The 15502-nt window shown below is 36.0% G+C and overlaps 1 protein-coding gene across 5 annotated transcripts in view; it reads left to right on the top strand.

Annotated features, from left to right (window-relative positions):
* LOC116290474 (uncharacterized) overlaps positions 1-15502 on the top strand; it is a 34647-nt gene that overhangs the window by 10392 nt on the left and 8753 nt on the right. The window contains exons 3-5 of one of the 5 annotated variants that reach the window (XM_089032262.1): positions 530-633; positions 1798-1893; positions 14671-14840. In XM_089032262.1, coding sequence (XP_088888388.1) covers positions 14736-14840 — 105 coding nt within the window. In that variant the 5' untranslated portion in view covers positions 530-633; positions 1798-1893; positions 14671-14735. Of the gene's footprint in view, positions 1-529; positions 634-1205; positions 1558-1797; positions 1894-6692; positions 6988-12491; positions 12856-14670; positions 14841-15502 lie in introns of those variants that run through there. The other 4 variants (XM_031697508.2, XM_031697509.2, XM_031697511.2 and 1 more) reach the window with 4 other exon arrangements.

The raw sequence follows: 15502 nt of genomic DNA, 5'->3' as shown, positions 1-15502 counted from the left end.
GGATGGGTGTTTGGAGACAGCTGGCAAAGTATAAGAAGGATTTGATGGGAGAACGCACCTGCCTCAATTCAAAATAAATACTTCATCAATAACTTTATGAAAGGACGTCGTAGGCGCTTAGAATAAAGTGCTTCAAGGCGGATATGAACAGCGCGAAAAAATAAATTCGAGTCCCTAGGTTTTTTTCAGGGGCGCCAAAAATAATAATTTTTTTATTCTTCACAGTGAAATTTAACACCCAGGAAAAATAATTTCCGCGCTTGTTGCATTAAAAATGGTTATTTTTTTCTGTTGTTGGTGAATGATGGTTCCTGTCATAACCAGAAACAACGGTCATGTCAAAACGAGAAAAAAGCTTAAGAGATATCAAAAAGATCTTCCCCGGAAGGCTCTTCACTCGAGAGTTGGGCACGTGCTCCGGAAGAGAAGATTTTCCCAAAAAAACTCGTAAACAATTGAGCAGATGTTAGCTGGACTAATTCAGTCGGCCAACCTAAATTGATGGTTTAATGTGTGTTTGAAATCCTAGAGAAAATTGAGCCGAAGGAAACGACAACACAAAGCCAGCTAACTAATTTGAAGAACGCGGTCAGGCGAACTCGGCAAAGCAAGCGACGGTACCTCATTTATAAAGTAAGCTATTTCGAATCACATCATCTTTTTTTGTATATCTCTTAATGGAAATTTTCGCGACTTTCATTCTAGTGAAAGTAATTTCTAACTCAAATAATGAGGATTAATTTTGTCGGAGGAGTGGAGGTTTGTGTTATCAGCTGCAGTCGAACATTGAGATCAGACGTACACACACACATGCGAGTCCATCAGAATTGCTGGATATGTGATAAGTTACCAAAAAGACAGAGTTTTATACAAAGTCAGACTCTTGTCCATACAGGTGCAAGCTGTTCGACTTTACATAACAATAGACAGAACATAAGCGTAAAAGAAAAATAGATAGCGGGAAATTTTTCATTATTAATTGAAGTTATGCGAGCGGAAACTGCATCCTAGAAACCAAATTGCTCAAATTTGGAAGTATTTTTGTGGTTTTAAACTGGTGAGTATGCTTAAACCATGGGGATATTCCCTCGATGGAAAACTGGCGTGATTTTCGAGTCGAAGAAACTGAAAGCGAACGCGGAAAAAACTGTTGGTTTCAAATGAGTTTAGAGTCTTTAGGACGTCATCTGTGTTGGCACCGAGTCGAGGCTATCGTAGTTCACAACTGACTGAGTCAAGGACGGGAGATCTCACGGACAAACGCTCGTCTCAAGCCGTTGAGCCTTTCTCTCTTCTATCCGCCGGATACTGATCAAGTTGTCAAGAATAGATAGATTGAGGGCAGACACATCGAGTTGTCGCTCGTCGATTTTTAAGCTCAATGGAAACGAGGAATGGATGATTTCAAATTTGATGTCGGAGATGTGGTATTAGCCGAGTGGGAAGATAAATTGTTCTACGCTAAAATTCAGAAAATCGACAGTGCTAAATCTTACTGCCATCTTATCTTTGACGATAATTCAGTCGAGGAATGCCCGTTTTCCAAGATTCACAGTGGTTTGTCTTTAATTTCTCATCTTTATAATTTCTTTATACAATTCTGTTTCCTCCACCGGGAAATTCATATTTGCCTGAATCCGGTCGGGTCGTAGCGCGATGTCTGTCTGGTTGTGGAATACGAACCCAGCTTTGGATTAGGAATTGGCTCAACTAGAAGGAGCCGAGATGATTTTATGGATGTCCTTGAGGCTCAGGCGGAATTTCTTGTAAATCATGACCTGTCTTTTCTCTCTTTAGTAACAGAAACTACCGCTGAAATTGTGTGCATCATTTGCAAAGACGGTTCTTCAGCGCAGCCGAATGAAATCGTTTTGTGTGACAAGTGTGGAATAGGTAAGTTAAATCACTACTTTCTACTTTTATTTTTGTATCAGCTTTGTAATGAAACGGAATACGGCCGGTCGTGATAACGGAGCCGGGAAAGAAAGCTCGCTGATATATACATGTGTCTGTCGATCGTTGATGAAAGAATACCATTGTAGAATCGCGCGGCGTAAGACTTTCACAGAATCCACCTGTCATAGAGATTCTGTTGTTCGACCTCGGGGACCAGTTCGCAGATAACGACTACGTGTACGAGGCAAGAAAAATTATATTCCCACAAAGAAAAACAAAACCTTGGAATCCACGAATCGGGGTCTCACCTCAGACTATCTCATCTATAATATTTAGCGTTTGGTCTTAACACATTCAATACTCTCAAAAACAGTCAACTCGGCCGGGGCCATGTGTTCACACTGCTCTTAGAAATTCGGTAAACCATTGCCTGATGTTTAAGGCATAAAATATATATCAAGTTTGCAGAGCCCTTAAATGTGTTATTCCTTTGATGAGTCGCTACGTACGTAAGAGTAATACAATCAGGAACATAAAGTCAAGAGAGACAAGTGAAACACGCGGTTCGCACTTTGTATTCTTCGGACTTATAAATATTTTGCCAGAGAAAGCAATTTAAGATATAGATCAGATAAAGTTTCAAAATAGCCTTACAGTCGATAAAAAAGATACAGCGATTCGTCATTTATGCATAGGTCGGTTTCCAAAACAATATTGATAGTGATTAAAAAAATAATAATATTGACGTCAACAGTGGTACACTTTTTTTTACAAAAATATTTTTGAGATTACAGAAAAACAAGCTTACTTAAGGTAAACCTGTAAACTGAGTGACTTTTCGAAGACTTTTCGACACGCACGTTATTTAGGAGGCCAAAGAGAGAACATCGCTACTCATTACATTCGTTATTATGACCGTATTCTCTGACAACGGGAAATGAGTTGTATTAATATGAGAATAATAAATACAAGACCACTACAGGTTGATTAGTGACGTCAAAGTTAGGTTAGCTTACTAGTTCGTTTATACCTAGTTTAAATCTAAATCTTTTTTTCTAGGAGTGAATACAAACTAATAATTACTAGTATTTATGATCCACGTTGCTTTTAGTTTCGAAGAGCTGAACGACAAAAGAAATGATTCATAACAACAAGCCGAGAAAGAAAAAATCGTGATTTTTTCTAATTTTAATTTCCTTCGAAAGCGCTACTTCCTTGGTGATGTATAAGTTGCCGAAAGAGAAAGTTGGAAGGCAAGATTGAGTCAGAGGTCATGCGTGCTCGCTCTAGCCATTTAAAATGCATCCCGTTTTGCTAAAGGCGTGAAATTTCGGCATTCTGCGTCTATATACACATGCGTGTTTTATTTGTTGCCTGTACGAGTGCAAAGTCATAATATAGTTCCCACTCTAAAGCCGTCAAATCAGCGGTCTACTTACTTATAATCAGTTTCCATAGTGTTAACTTATAGTTTGTTAACATCCGTTTGTATATCAAGTTGAATGATACTCAAATCTAGCGGCTGTTTATTTTGAATAAAGGTTCCTTCTTGGTTTGTCGTTGCGCGTTGATATATAATCGTATTTACCCCTAGTTCACTAAGCACAACCCAGCGACCAAATTTCGATTTAGTTTTTTTTGAGTTTACGACTCCCCGTAGTTAACTTGATTAATCGTATAAGTATCTTATACAGCTAGAAATTTTAGCACCGTACTCCAGAGCCAAGCTGTGAATGGCTAAGAATTATTTATTAGTGTTTGCATCCTGCAACCATGCTCTCGATCGAAATCCCCTCTCGGGTTGGAGCTGTTTCAAACTAAGAAATATTTCATTTCAACGCCGAGTCCTAGAGCTGAAAGTGTTTGAGCGCTCGAAATCTTTTGCTTCATGTTACTACAAAAATGAAAATACGCTTTATCCATTGATGGGCCTCGACGGGAGATTTTGCTTTCGAGTCCTTTCCCTGAGCTGTAATTGCGAATTGTTTTGCTATTTCAATAAGGATTTTGTCTTATTTCAGTGGTTGACACCCAGTGAGGCTCTTCATCCCTGTTGTTGTTACTTACGGCTGGACACACCTGCCCTGTCATTTACCGAGAGCGAATCTTTTATCTCAGTTTCAATCATTTTGTATTAAAATTTTACTGATGTCGTTAATAATTCAGTAAGACTTTGCTAGAATTGCTAGAATTCTAAAAGCACCAGCTTGCGAGCTTCATATATATATATATTTCCTACATTGGGAAATATCACTGACCCGACTACTCCGAAATAATATATATATATTTTGTACTTGTTTAATATGGTTTTTGGTTCAAATTTGGCAAGAAGAAATACCTTGAGTCTAATGGTTCTAATATCAGGGGGAAAAAATCTCGTGCAGATGGTTTCAGGCCCTTTAGCCTAATTTTTGAACCAACGCCATTCATATTTAAGCTACTTGAAAAAAGACATGAATGAAGACATTTATTAATAATAAGCTAGCTGAGTGTTGTATGGATAAGCCTCTAACTCGATTCAAAGAATAGGTATATTTTGATAAAGATTACCATTGCAGGTTATATATTTGGATAACGTCTTTCAATATTGATTGGCCGGGAAGGTGGATCAAGGAAACCGATGCAAACCAGTTTTCACCAGGTTATATATACATTGTATAATATTAAAATCAAAGATGCAACCTGACGACCAACGCAACATTTTAGACTTGGTTTTAAATGCAGAACACAGACATGCTATACGGAGCATTGTCAGCCAGATTTGAGGCGTTGCTAGGCGACTTACCAAGATCTTAAGCTTAATGTCATCACAAGGAAAATTGAAAGTAATTAGTAAAATCAAGAGTAAGATTAAAAAGAGACTTTTACAACTCGCATGGTAACCGCATTATCGACTTAAAACTTAAAAACAGCAACAAAAAAGTGAAAGAAATAAAGGATAAAAGAGAGCGTCTTTTAGTGACTTGCGTTGTGTTTGTCAAGTTTCTTTGCATCACCTTTGACCAAAAACTTTTTTTTATAATTATTTTTTTCATATAATAGAAAAAAAAGTGTTCTAGAAAATAGAGCATAAAAGAAAAAAATCAAAGAATAAATTAAGTAAATATGAATACGGTTTTCCAGCTTTTCAATCGTTTTCTATTTTATTTGAAAAGCGGTCTGTGGCCCCAGTGATGGTAAAGTTTGTTCAGCTAACTTTCGCGAACTTTGACGGTTTTTTCATCTTTGTTGAGCTTCTGCGATCTATTGACAAACATAGTAAAGGCTACAGCACAAGAAATTCCAATTTATTTAGAAAAACAGCTGAACAAAGCTGCACTTGTCAATCAAAGAACGCGACCGCTAAAAAGCATGAGTAGCAACTTTACGCGGGGAGAAAAAATGTGGTTTACGCATCTCTTTTTGAAAATACTTAACTATAGGCTGTGGAATATCATAGAAAAAAAAAGATGACTCGCACAGAGAGAGGCCTTGAAAGAGATAAAAATTTGAAATTTTTTAACAATTTTAATACAAAAATTGAGTTAATTATCAGTTATTATCCATTATTGTTTCAAGAGGAATTAGATGTTTTTTATTTTTCGATCGATGTTTTGGTAAATATTTGTTAGTTGAGCACCAAGCCCACCTATCTGGTGCTTCAGAACAGTGAAATATTTGAAATTTTTTAATAACTTTTTTCGTTAATTCGAAGAAAAAGATTGAAAAGGAAAAGAAACGGAGACTGAAAAGATTGAACGAATTAAATTAAAAAGAAAAAGAAAGAAAGAAAGGAAGAAAGAAAAAAAGGAAGGAAAATTGAAGAATAGCTTTGGAAACTCGCTGAGAATTTATTTCAAAAGGGTCAGCGATTAAATAGATAGGAAGTGAAATAAACAACAACAACAAAAAAAAAAAGAAAAATATAGGACGAAGAAAAAACAACTAAATTTACGGGGAAAAAAGTAGCATTTTGACGTCAGAATTCATGACGTCATTGTCAGTTTCGCTCTACTCGGTTTTGTGGTGCAAAGAGTTCATTAAACCTCCTGTTCTAGCCGCATAGCATGTTTGAGGCCGCGCAATGTACCACCCACAAGTAAATCAAACCTATACCCGAGGGAAAGATAAGGCAAGTCATGCAAACATCGCAAAACAGTGTTATACAAGAATCCTGTGATATATGCTCACACTTCCGGAGCTCCTAATGTGTGTGGTTCAGCTGGTAACGTTAATTGGAACTTAAAATGGCATGAGAACGTTAAATTGATCTACTAGGAGTGGGTTGAAATTCTCGCACGTTCCTTTTTTATTTAATTTTAGTTTGGTCTAATTTCTTGCTCCACTATTCTGCAATACAATAAATAGCTTATCTGGAGGCTTCCTAATGCATTATTTTGATGTAAGCTCAATCATTTAAAGTCTATTTGAGTTTCCGTCGTGAAATGACAGCAAATCGCCAACATCTAACTGTGTGCTAAAACGCCCCAAGGCAAGACAAAAAATCGCGAGAACAGACTTCGAAAAAAAAAAATAGAAAATTTATAACGAAACATTGCAGGATCGCCTATATTCGTCATGCCATTCGGATCCTAAAAGATCTTTTCCCAGCAGTACAAGCTTATCATACGTTTTATTGAGACTTTAAGAAACACTTGCATCGTTCGTTTTCATTTATCAGATTTACTGATGTGTTCCCAGAATGACGTCATTGTGATTTACCATTCCCAATCCAATTAAAACTGATAGACAAGTTTGAAAGCCAGGGGGGAAAAAATGAAAAATCCAAGACTACTTATTCGTGTTTTGAAAAGGTGATTTAGTTTTCTCGTCGTTAGAGCTTTTGAGCTCTACGACAGATACACTCATTCAAAACACGCCAAATTCTTCGAAGCTACACCGGGAGCCATGACAACTAATCACTCTACGTTGTGAAGCGAGTGGCCATCTGAGGATACTACGCTACGAAACGTCTTCGAAGCGGGCTGTTAGTTTGAACACACCAGTGGAAAATCAAGCTGTGATTTCCAAAGCAAGGGAGTAGAATATTTGTTTCATTGCATTCAGTCCTTAGGAGGTTTTGAGGACGCCAATGAGGGGTCGTTCCTTCCGGTAAGTGTAGTAGCACAAAGACCATGAATTTACTAGTGAAATTTTGTATGACAATAAAAGGCGGTGCGTGTGGGCTTTGAGTTAGAGCTTTAATAATCATCAAGAACACCTTTTGTCGCAGAAAAACGGGAAAAAAGCTCTGTTCTTTCGGTTTTTTCCGAGTGCTTGAAGAACCTAAGTACACAAATAACACTTCAAAATTAAGATTATCTTCAGTTTTCTAATTCATTAAAGCTATCTTTTCTAACTATCATTTCTCCTCGGGGTATTCTTTGGTCCTTCGAATCAAAGTGCCAATAAATTATCCTCAAAGCATCTTCCGGTAGAACCAATCTATTTGGCGTGCATTAACCGACATATATTTATAGCCATAGTCGTAGCTCTCACTGAAGTCTAAAAAAAAGTATATTTCTGCGATTATGAAACTTACTTATATTCCAAAATTTTTCTTAAACTGAATCGTAAATTCACAAGCCAATATAGAAAATGAAATGTCAAAGGAGCTTTGAGAACAGGTTGTGACGGGTTAGAAATGTTTGATTTTTTTTCTTCCGAACTGGCTGGCTTTTCATTTATTCAATCAGTTATCTTGCCACAAATAACCGGAAATAAGTTTTGCTATCTCTCTAGTGTTTATTCATTCTGTTTGTTGTAGGATATTAGTGCTTTTTAATTGCATTCTAAATATAAATCATTTCAATTATATGGGTAGCGACAAGACATATGTACCGTTCGATCGGACATTTTGGGATCATTTGATATTTTTACATTAATTACAGATAAATAAATAATTCTTCTTCTTTGGTAGTATACTAATTAATCTGTTTAAGGCAAAAGTGATACAAGTTTCCAGTTGCTCCAGTGTTACTTTTCGCAGCCTTGGCCGATCTTAGTCACTCAGGTCAACCAACAACCGTTTTTTTAAGCATTCTTTCTTTCGATGGCAAGTTGCTGTCCAATGCTCTTAAGCTATAATTTTTTTCAAACTGAAGAAGAGCCTCTAAAGACACCGAAACCATGACAACTAAGTCAGAAAGCTGGTTGCTAAGCTATATGGAATTGCCATAGCAACTAAGTACACACAAGTGGAAGTGAGGTGTTACTAAATTGATAGATTGGTTTAAAGTTAGTTCGTTGTACCTCTGAGAAATTTTTTTCAAAATTCAATTGCTATCTAAATCACAACAGACTTCACAAAAGATTAGGCGTCAGACTACCTACGAAACCTCCTTTTCAGCTTTATCTCTTTAAAAGAATTAAAAATATAATATATATTGTTTGCGTTTTCGCTGGCAAACGAGTTTGTAGCGGTGAGCACATCTTCCGATTTTTAGACAATGAACGTCACGTGATCACTCCACCGCAATGACGTCATCCTATCGCGTATTCTTCATTATCAGAATATCAAAAATCTAATTAAATTCACTTCTTGAATCTCGGTGAACGGAAAATTCCTATTGATGAACAAACTGAAACGGCAAACATGACGACAAAGTTCTAAGATTAAATCATTTATTGGAACCGACTTAAAGTGTGTTTGTTAAATACAAATTTAACCCGAAAATATACATAGTTGATTGTTTAAAATTGAAGGGAAATACGAAAAAAGGGTGTGAAAGTGGAGACTGCATCCTAATAATTATATCCGCCAGTTGTCATTTTAATGAATACGCAAAATAATTTTACATGTTTTTTTACAGAGCTATATTAACTTTATTCGTATTTACGCTTAAAAATACTTGTTTTTGGTTCATAAAGTGATTCTTCTAGTGCTTTCCAAATTTTTTTTCTCTGCGGGGAAAATCATTATGTTTTGTGATCTTCACAATATAAGGACGTTTAGAGGAAAGTGAGTATACCTCATTAACTGCTTGTGATGTCTGGCTCGTTTCCTCGGGTATATCTCTGAACTAAATGGTTCAAATATACATGGATTGAGGTGGCCAATAGCTCGACAGCTGCTTAAATCAAGCTTTTAATACAGAAAACCACAGTTTGATATCGATATTGGGTACTGTAAACCTTACCGCAGTGTAAACATCAATCTAACTCTTCGTCTCTCAATACCAAACAAAGCAGTCAACCAATATTGAAAGTCTCGTTACCAAAACTTATATATATTATTTGATTTTGAGATCAAATTATTCCAAAAACAATGCTCTTCTATTAAGCTCGCGTACTAAGAGAATAAATGTGACTTTTGAGTATTAAACAAACGGTGTTGCGCTCGAGATAAAAGTAAAGAAATTGATCCACCAATAAAAGCCTTGAGAAGAAGCCATCAGCCTATATCCGGCTACACCGACACACTTTGATTATCATAGTGATGTTCAGCGACATATGAATCGAACACTTGGAAGGCTTTCTTGCCCGTCTAAGTCTTTGACGTCACAGGAAAAAAAAAAGAAGCGCAACCAGAGATTTTTGTCACTTGTGGTTCTAAAGAGAGACCGTCCAAAATCGCTAAAGAAAAACCATATTGGCGAACGTCCTATGTTTGACTTGATTTTCTACATCTTTCAAGTGGTTTAAATCTGGATAACTGTTGTATGATAGGAAAATGAAGAGTCGAAACGCAAAATGAAGGTAAATCCGGCTGTCCATTTATTGATGTTTCTTTTTGGTAGCGAATACATTATAAGTATTATTCATTATTCATCGTTTTTTTTTCCTCCTACATATATAGTCTAGACTTTTTCTCGTATAATATAGTCACTATAATTTCAATTGAATCCAAGTATCCCTTTGACATTGAGTTTCAACTAATGTTCACTTCATTCTTGTCATTATTAGTACGATTGTGTGCGAAAGGGTTGAAAAAAACTTCAAATTGACATCCCAGGCGCGTTATTTTTCTCTCTGGAAGTTTAAATTTTTTCATTTTTCAAGTACAATTAATAGATTTTATACGATTTTCTAGCGATATGCGAAGACTCGTAGTCAATTCAGTGAAAGAGAACTTTCTCGGCATTGCTCACCTGTAAACCGTGTATCAAGCAAAATCGACTCAACAAAAAAAAAAACTTACGCAGAGAGGAGTATTTACCAGTTAAACTGGAATATTATTTTATAATAATTGAAAATGCATTGGCAACCCCTTGTTTCGCAGGTTGGACGAATAACATATCATATTCCTCGACAGGTGTTCAGCAGTATTTCTCGCGCCTGCAGAAACACTCCACTCGATACCAGTTTTTTTCTTTCGTGTACGTTTTGGCGGGAAATTTTCCATGTAATACTACAACCGCTACTAATGATTGGACACCAGATGATTTTTTTTTTTTTTTTTGACTTTATTTATTCTTCGATTTACGACCTCTGTAAACGGCATTCAAACCAATCTTGAATGGTCTCAGTGTCAAAGGCTTATAAAAATCATTTGTCAGATTTTCGGATAAACGCATTGGATTTTACCGAGGAATGTGTTGGACTGAGCTGTGCGCAGCATCGACGTCTGCAGCATCCCCTGTGACGCGCCCTATAGCGCTTATTTATTTTCGTGTTCTTTAAGTTTTCCTTTTCAAGGGTGGTTTTTCAAATGGTCTTCATTTTTCGACATAAGTATTGTTTCTTTTTGTACTTGTATAGACACAGCACGCTAGCGTTTATGACATCTTGGCTCATCTGATTACACTCAGCCGTATTTGAGTTTGCGTCTTTTGTCCATCTTTGCCACCAAACACTTGTTTTGGAACGCCTCTAATAGGAAGAGATAACTTATCTCCAAATTTCCTTTCAAAGCTCCCCTAATGTTGCTTACTGCCGAAAGCTGAATACTTTCAAAGCCGGCCTCCTCTGTCTCACATTTAAGTCAACATAACATTTCGTTCCTTCCTAGACTTATCTTTTTACAAGAACAATATAGGCTTATCTTTTAGCTTGCTTCCTGTTGGAATATTTCTAATTCACCTGAGAGCTTCCGTCGTTAAAGTGCACTCACTGTAATACTCTTTTTGAATTTTTTTCTTTTGTTGATCATTTTCCCCTCTTTCTGTTTTAAGTTTCTTTTGTTCTGCATTTTAAATCCTTAGCCGTTCGTCTTTTTTCTACTTAAGATTTTATCCAGCCTTCAAAGTAAAGGTTTTTTAACTACAAAACAAAAAAAACAAAAACAAAAAAAAAGAGTTTTCCTAAAGTGAGTCGATATTCATCCAGAACATACTACGTGTCGGCCGACTTCTCTTTTTCAATATCCTTTCAAAACAAACTCCAAAAACTAAAAAAAAGGACCCCTAAATGCATAATCCACAGGATGTTTTCTCATTTTGATCCTTTTAAGATGCTTGGCTCACAACTCGAGATCATTTGGAGGCTGATTGTTGTATTCTTAATGTCTTCCGTTGATGCCTTTTTCGCTGATATATTAATTCGTCGGAGGTAAGGTATATTGACAACGGAAGCTATTTTGACAATTGAAATGAACAACTGTCGGAAGTAGGGCAGGTGAAATCTTTCTGTTGGCTATTATATGTACACCGACTCTCTCGGTTTCTTGGTCTGACCCTAATCAGAGTAAAAAATTCGGGCTTTTTTCTTTGAAATCCGTAAACAAAGGAAGTGCTCATTAGAAGGATAGTACACACAAGAACCGCCAATAGTTAATCGATTTTTGAGGAAAACGGAAAACCTATTGTTGGTCTATATACACTTTTTCAAATTTGATTCCATTTTACCAGAGTCAATTTGATAATGTAGACTTTATGGATTTCGGGAAATCCATTTTAAATTCCAAATTAATTTTTTCCTTTTGTACTTATAGTTAATGAAGGTTGAAAAGAATTTTAAACGAAAAGACAAGTTAAAAAAAGATCTTTTCCCAAGTAGAATTGGCGCCTTCTTTTGCTTCATTTTTTGTCAAATCATTTTACAAAATTTGTTCATTTGATAGGTCTTAAATAACACTCTTAACACGAGAGGTTAAAAATCTAATCTTATATACACATGAGACTCTACATTTAACAACTTTTCAGCTTGTATAACTTGGAGGAATTTAAAAACTTGTCCGTGGCCTTGTTTTTCGACCCAAGTATTCCTAGTGTATCTGAGTGAACAAGGGTCAAACGGTTACTGACTTGGTTAGTTTTTTTCTTCATTATAATCTAGATTCTATTTACTTGGTTTAAAAGTTTAACGCTTTTCAGTCGCTTTAAAAAATTTGACATTTTTGGGTGGGTTGTTTTTCTAAAAGGCGAGTTGCGGGAGAAAACGAGCTCTTCGTGTTTTAGTTTGAAGTTTCCTTCCTTTTGAATTGGATCTTTGCCTCTGTCCTGCCAAGATTGACATCAGGAAACGAGGTTCATACACAATTTCCTGAGTTTTTAGTAGTTTCGTCTCATCAGAACCATTACACCTGACAATGAGTTCAAATACACCTGACTTCCATTGGTTCAGTTGCGTTTATATTGTTCCCTAGTTATTACCGGCTATTCCTCACGTTTTGACAAGTCTCCTAAGGACTCCACTTTATTCTTGTCTCTCCGTCGTCTTCTATCTTTCCCCGTAAACAATTCTCTGGGTGAATAATTGGCAGTGTTTACCCAGTTGTTGTTCCACTATTGTTTTTCAAATGGTCGGTAATTGAACGAAATAATGTAGCCCTGAAAGATTCCAAGCTGTTTTTTCAGCTGCTCTCAGAAGATCATTCGTTATTGCTATTCATCTTTCCGTTGGCGACCATCAACTTACAGAAAATTCAGAGGGCGCTCGATAATGAGAATTTAGGCGGTCTAAACCGCTTAATTTCTTTGCTTCTCTACTCAAAAACGCCAGAGAATGTTTTCAGTTTACCACAATGTGAAAAATAACCAAGACATGCCGATTTAAACGACAAAAGTGGAGATGTTTATAAAAATCTAAATTAACATAAGGGTGAGTAGAATTGAAGATTTCGCTTAGTCCACGGACTTGGTTTATTTAGGTGGATAGCTTCTTCATCGAAAGAGTTTCCCTGCCAACCAAGGTTGAAGTTTAGTTAGTAGAATCGTTAATTCGAGAATGTGTCATGTTTTTAGCCGCTTCGAGTCGGGGACAGCCATTTTGTTTTAATACAAATAGAAGAAAAGGTAGTTATGGTGTCACTGGAGTTTATTAATCACGCATAGAGATAGTTAATGAAGAGTAAAGAACAGAAGCAGTTATTTTGAGAACACCAAACGCTGTCGAAAATATCATCCTTGCTCCTTCGTGCTTTTACGTGCTTCGGTGCTAGATAAAAGAACAAACATTCCTGAAATAAATAAAAACGAAAATACGAAAAAGCAATCTAGAAAAAAAAATTTCCATTGGTAATTAATATCAGACTTAGGATTTCGATTGTTCCTGTAAACAGATTCATATTCAATTTGGATATAGAAATTTTTTTAAAAAAATTCTTTAAAAAATATTTACCCCTAAGAAGGCGAATGCGAATTCCCAATTACTTTTTTTCCGATTTCCGCATTTTAAAGATTTACTAAGTTTTTCTGCGTAATTTAAAAGACTATCTATTTATTTTTTACCTTTATTTCGTTTTTCTCGCCATTTGTTTCCTTTATATATATATATGATGAGTTTTAAAACAGTATACCTTAGGTATATTTTAGCCCACCCCCCGGTGATTCTTGACATATTTGTCAAAAAATTAAAAACGAATTTTAATTTCATTGTTTTTAGTGCGTCATTTTTAATATTTTCCTTCGTTATGCAACACAGTCGGTCGTCTGATGTGTATCGTATCAGTAGAGCTGATATTTCTTATGTACAATTTTTGTTTTGGTATTTCATTTTCAAAGTGCAACTGAGCAACCTTTCTATGTGAGAGTAAGATACATTGCACCAAATTCACGCTTTTATATGAAGTTCGGGTTAGTGTATTTAGTTAATGTATGTTAAGTAGCTCTGAAAATCCAAGATGAGCTGCAAAAGCCGATGCACTGTAATATTAATCACTCTTATGCATAAGAATAGTGATGTTAATAGAATTTTGCATTAGCATAGCATCTAGGATTCTAATGTTTAGACTAGAGATCAAGGTTTTTATTTATTTATTTATTTATTTATTCGCGCGCGTGCGCGTTGTTGCGCTTGTACACAAGTGTTGATTTTCACCAAAGCTGGCCGTGCTTATTTATTATACCATAGTACTCATTGTTCGTCTTTCTATATATCCGTCTGTCTCTTAGGCATTAAAAAAAGGGCTTTGCCACTTGAGCAAATACAACCGACAGGGGCTGAAACACCAGAGAATCTTATTTGACCATTTTTAAATGCTCACGTCTTTGTCAAAAAACATCTTTGCAAGATGACATTCTGTCTATTCTTAGCTGTCCATCATTTGTTTGCCGTGCTTTGTTGTTGCGACGAAACTAGAGGGCTGTAGAGGGCTCGGATACGTTACTATTGATTTGAGTGGAACTCGAGACATTATTGTTCGAACCAGCTTTCTAAATACAGCAGTGAACGAGTACACTAAACACTAAACCTCCAACAGTACACGAGCACTCTGAACCAACAAAATCTCGAGTTGTTTTTTTTTTTTTTTTGTTACACCCACCGACTCCGACAAAACAAATCATTACCAAGCTTCAAAAATATCATATATTTAAAAATTATCGATTTTTGTTTAATCGATTTGGTATGTATTTCTTGTTGTTTCTTTGGATTGTGAAACTAAGTTTGTTTTTTTCCGGCTTGTCTGGTTTCTAGGATATCACCAAAAGTGTCACGACCCGTCCATCCCTGCGAAAGCCTTACAAATAGATGAACCTTGGATGTGTACATATTGTACTGTAGGAGCATTTTGTCCTTACTTAGAAAACCCGTTCGAAGAGAAAGACAAGAAACACGAACCATTAAGAAAACGTAGAATACATACGGTAAGTTATGAATCATCCCTCTTGACATTTAAACGTCATGTTGTAGAAATATTATCTATATCTTATAAGCCAGTAAAATGTTAAACGCAAAGTAAATGAAAACGTTTTCGGAGCGTAGCTCTTTCTTCAGATGTGGTAAGTTGAATGACCATTAAGTGGTAAACTACGGGGTTCCATTTAAACTTCATTTCAAGGTTTATATCATAAAGTTAACTTTAAAAAATTCAAAAAAAAAAAAAATTTTAAATGAGAACAGTTTTAGCAAAAGTCTAAACCGACTAAAACCGATGAAAAAATGGGAAATTTTTTATTACATTAATTTACTGGAAATACTATGAATCTATATTGCCCATCTCCTTGACGGTAGTTTCAACTTCTTATTAAGAAATATTTCCTTCTTACCCTGAGAAATAATTACCGGTTCCTTTGATATAGATTTGTTATCATTACGAAGGTAAAAAGTTCGAGACAAGCTTTCTAATGAGCAGTCATCAATGACCTACAAGCGTTTTGCCGTTGATTAGAACGGAATTTCACTCAGTTGAGCAAAATGAATTGAGATCGATTGATCTTTGTTGATCAGTGATCTATATCTCGATCAAGTGCTAAAGATTGCATGCCGCAGGCTTAGAGATGTAGGTTAGCGCCGGCGAGCGAGAGAT

The sequence above is a fragment of the Actinia tenebrosa genome, unplaced genomic scaffold (assembly GCF_029948245.1).
Source record: "Actinia tenebrosa isolate PJP-AT-01 unplaced genomic scaffold, QUT_ActTen_1.0 PGA_scaffold1__47_contigs__length_23844297, whole genome shotgun sequence".
NCBI classification, from domain to species: Eukaryota; Metazoa; Cnidaria; class Anthozoa; order Actiniaria; family Actiniidae; genus Actinia; species Actinia tenebrosa.
The sequence above is the reverse complement of the archived record's forward strand: the minus strand, read 5'-3'. Positions and strand labels throughout refer to the sequence as shown.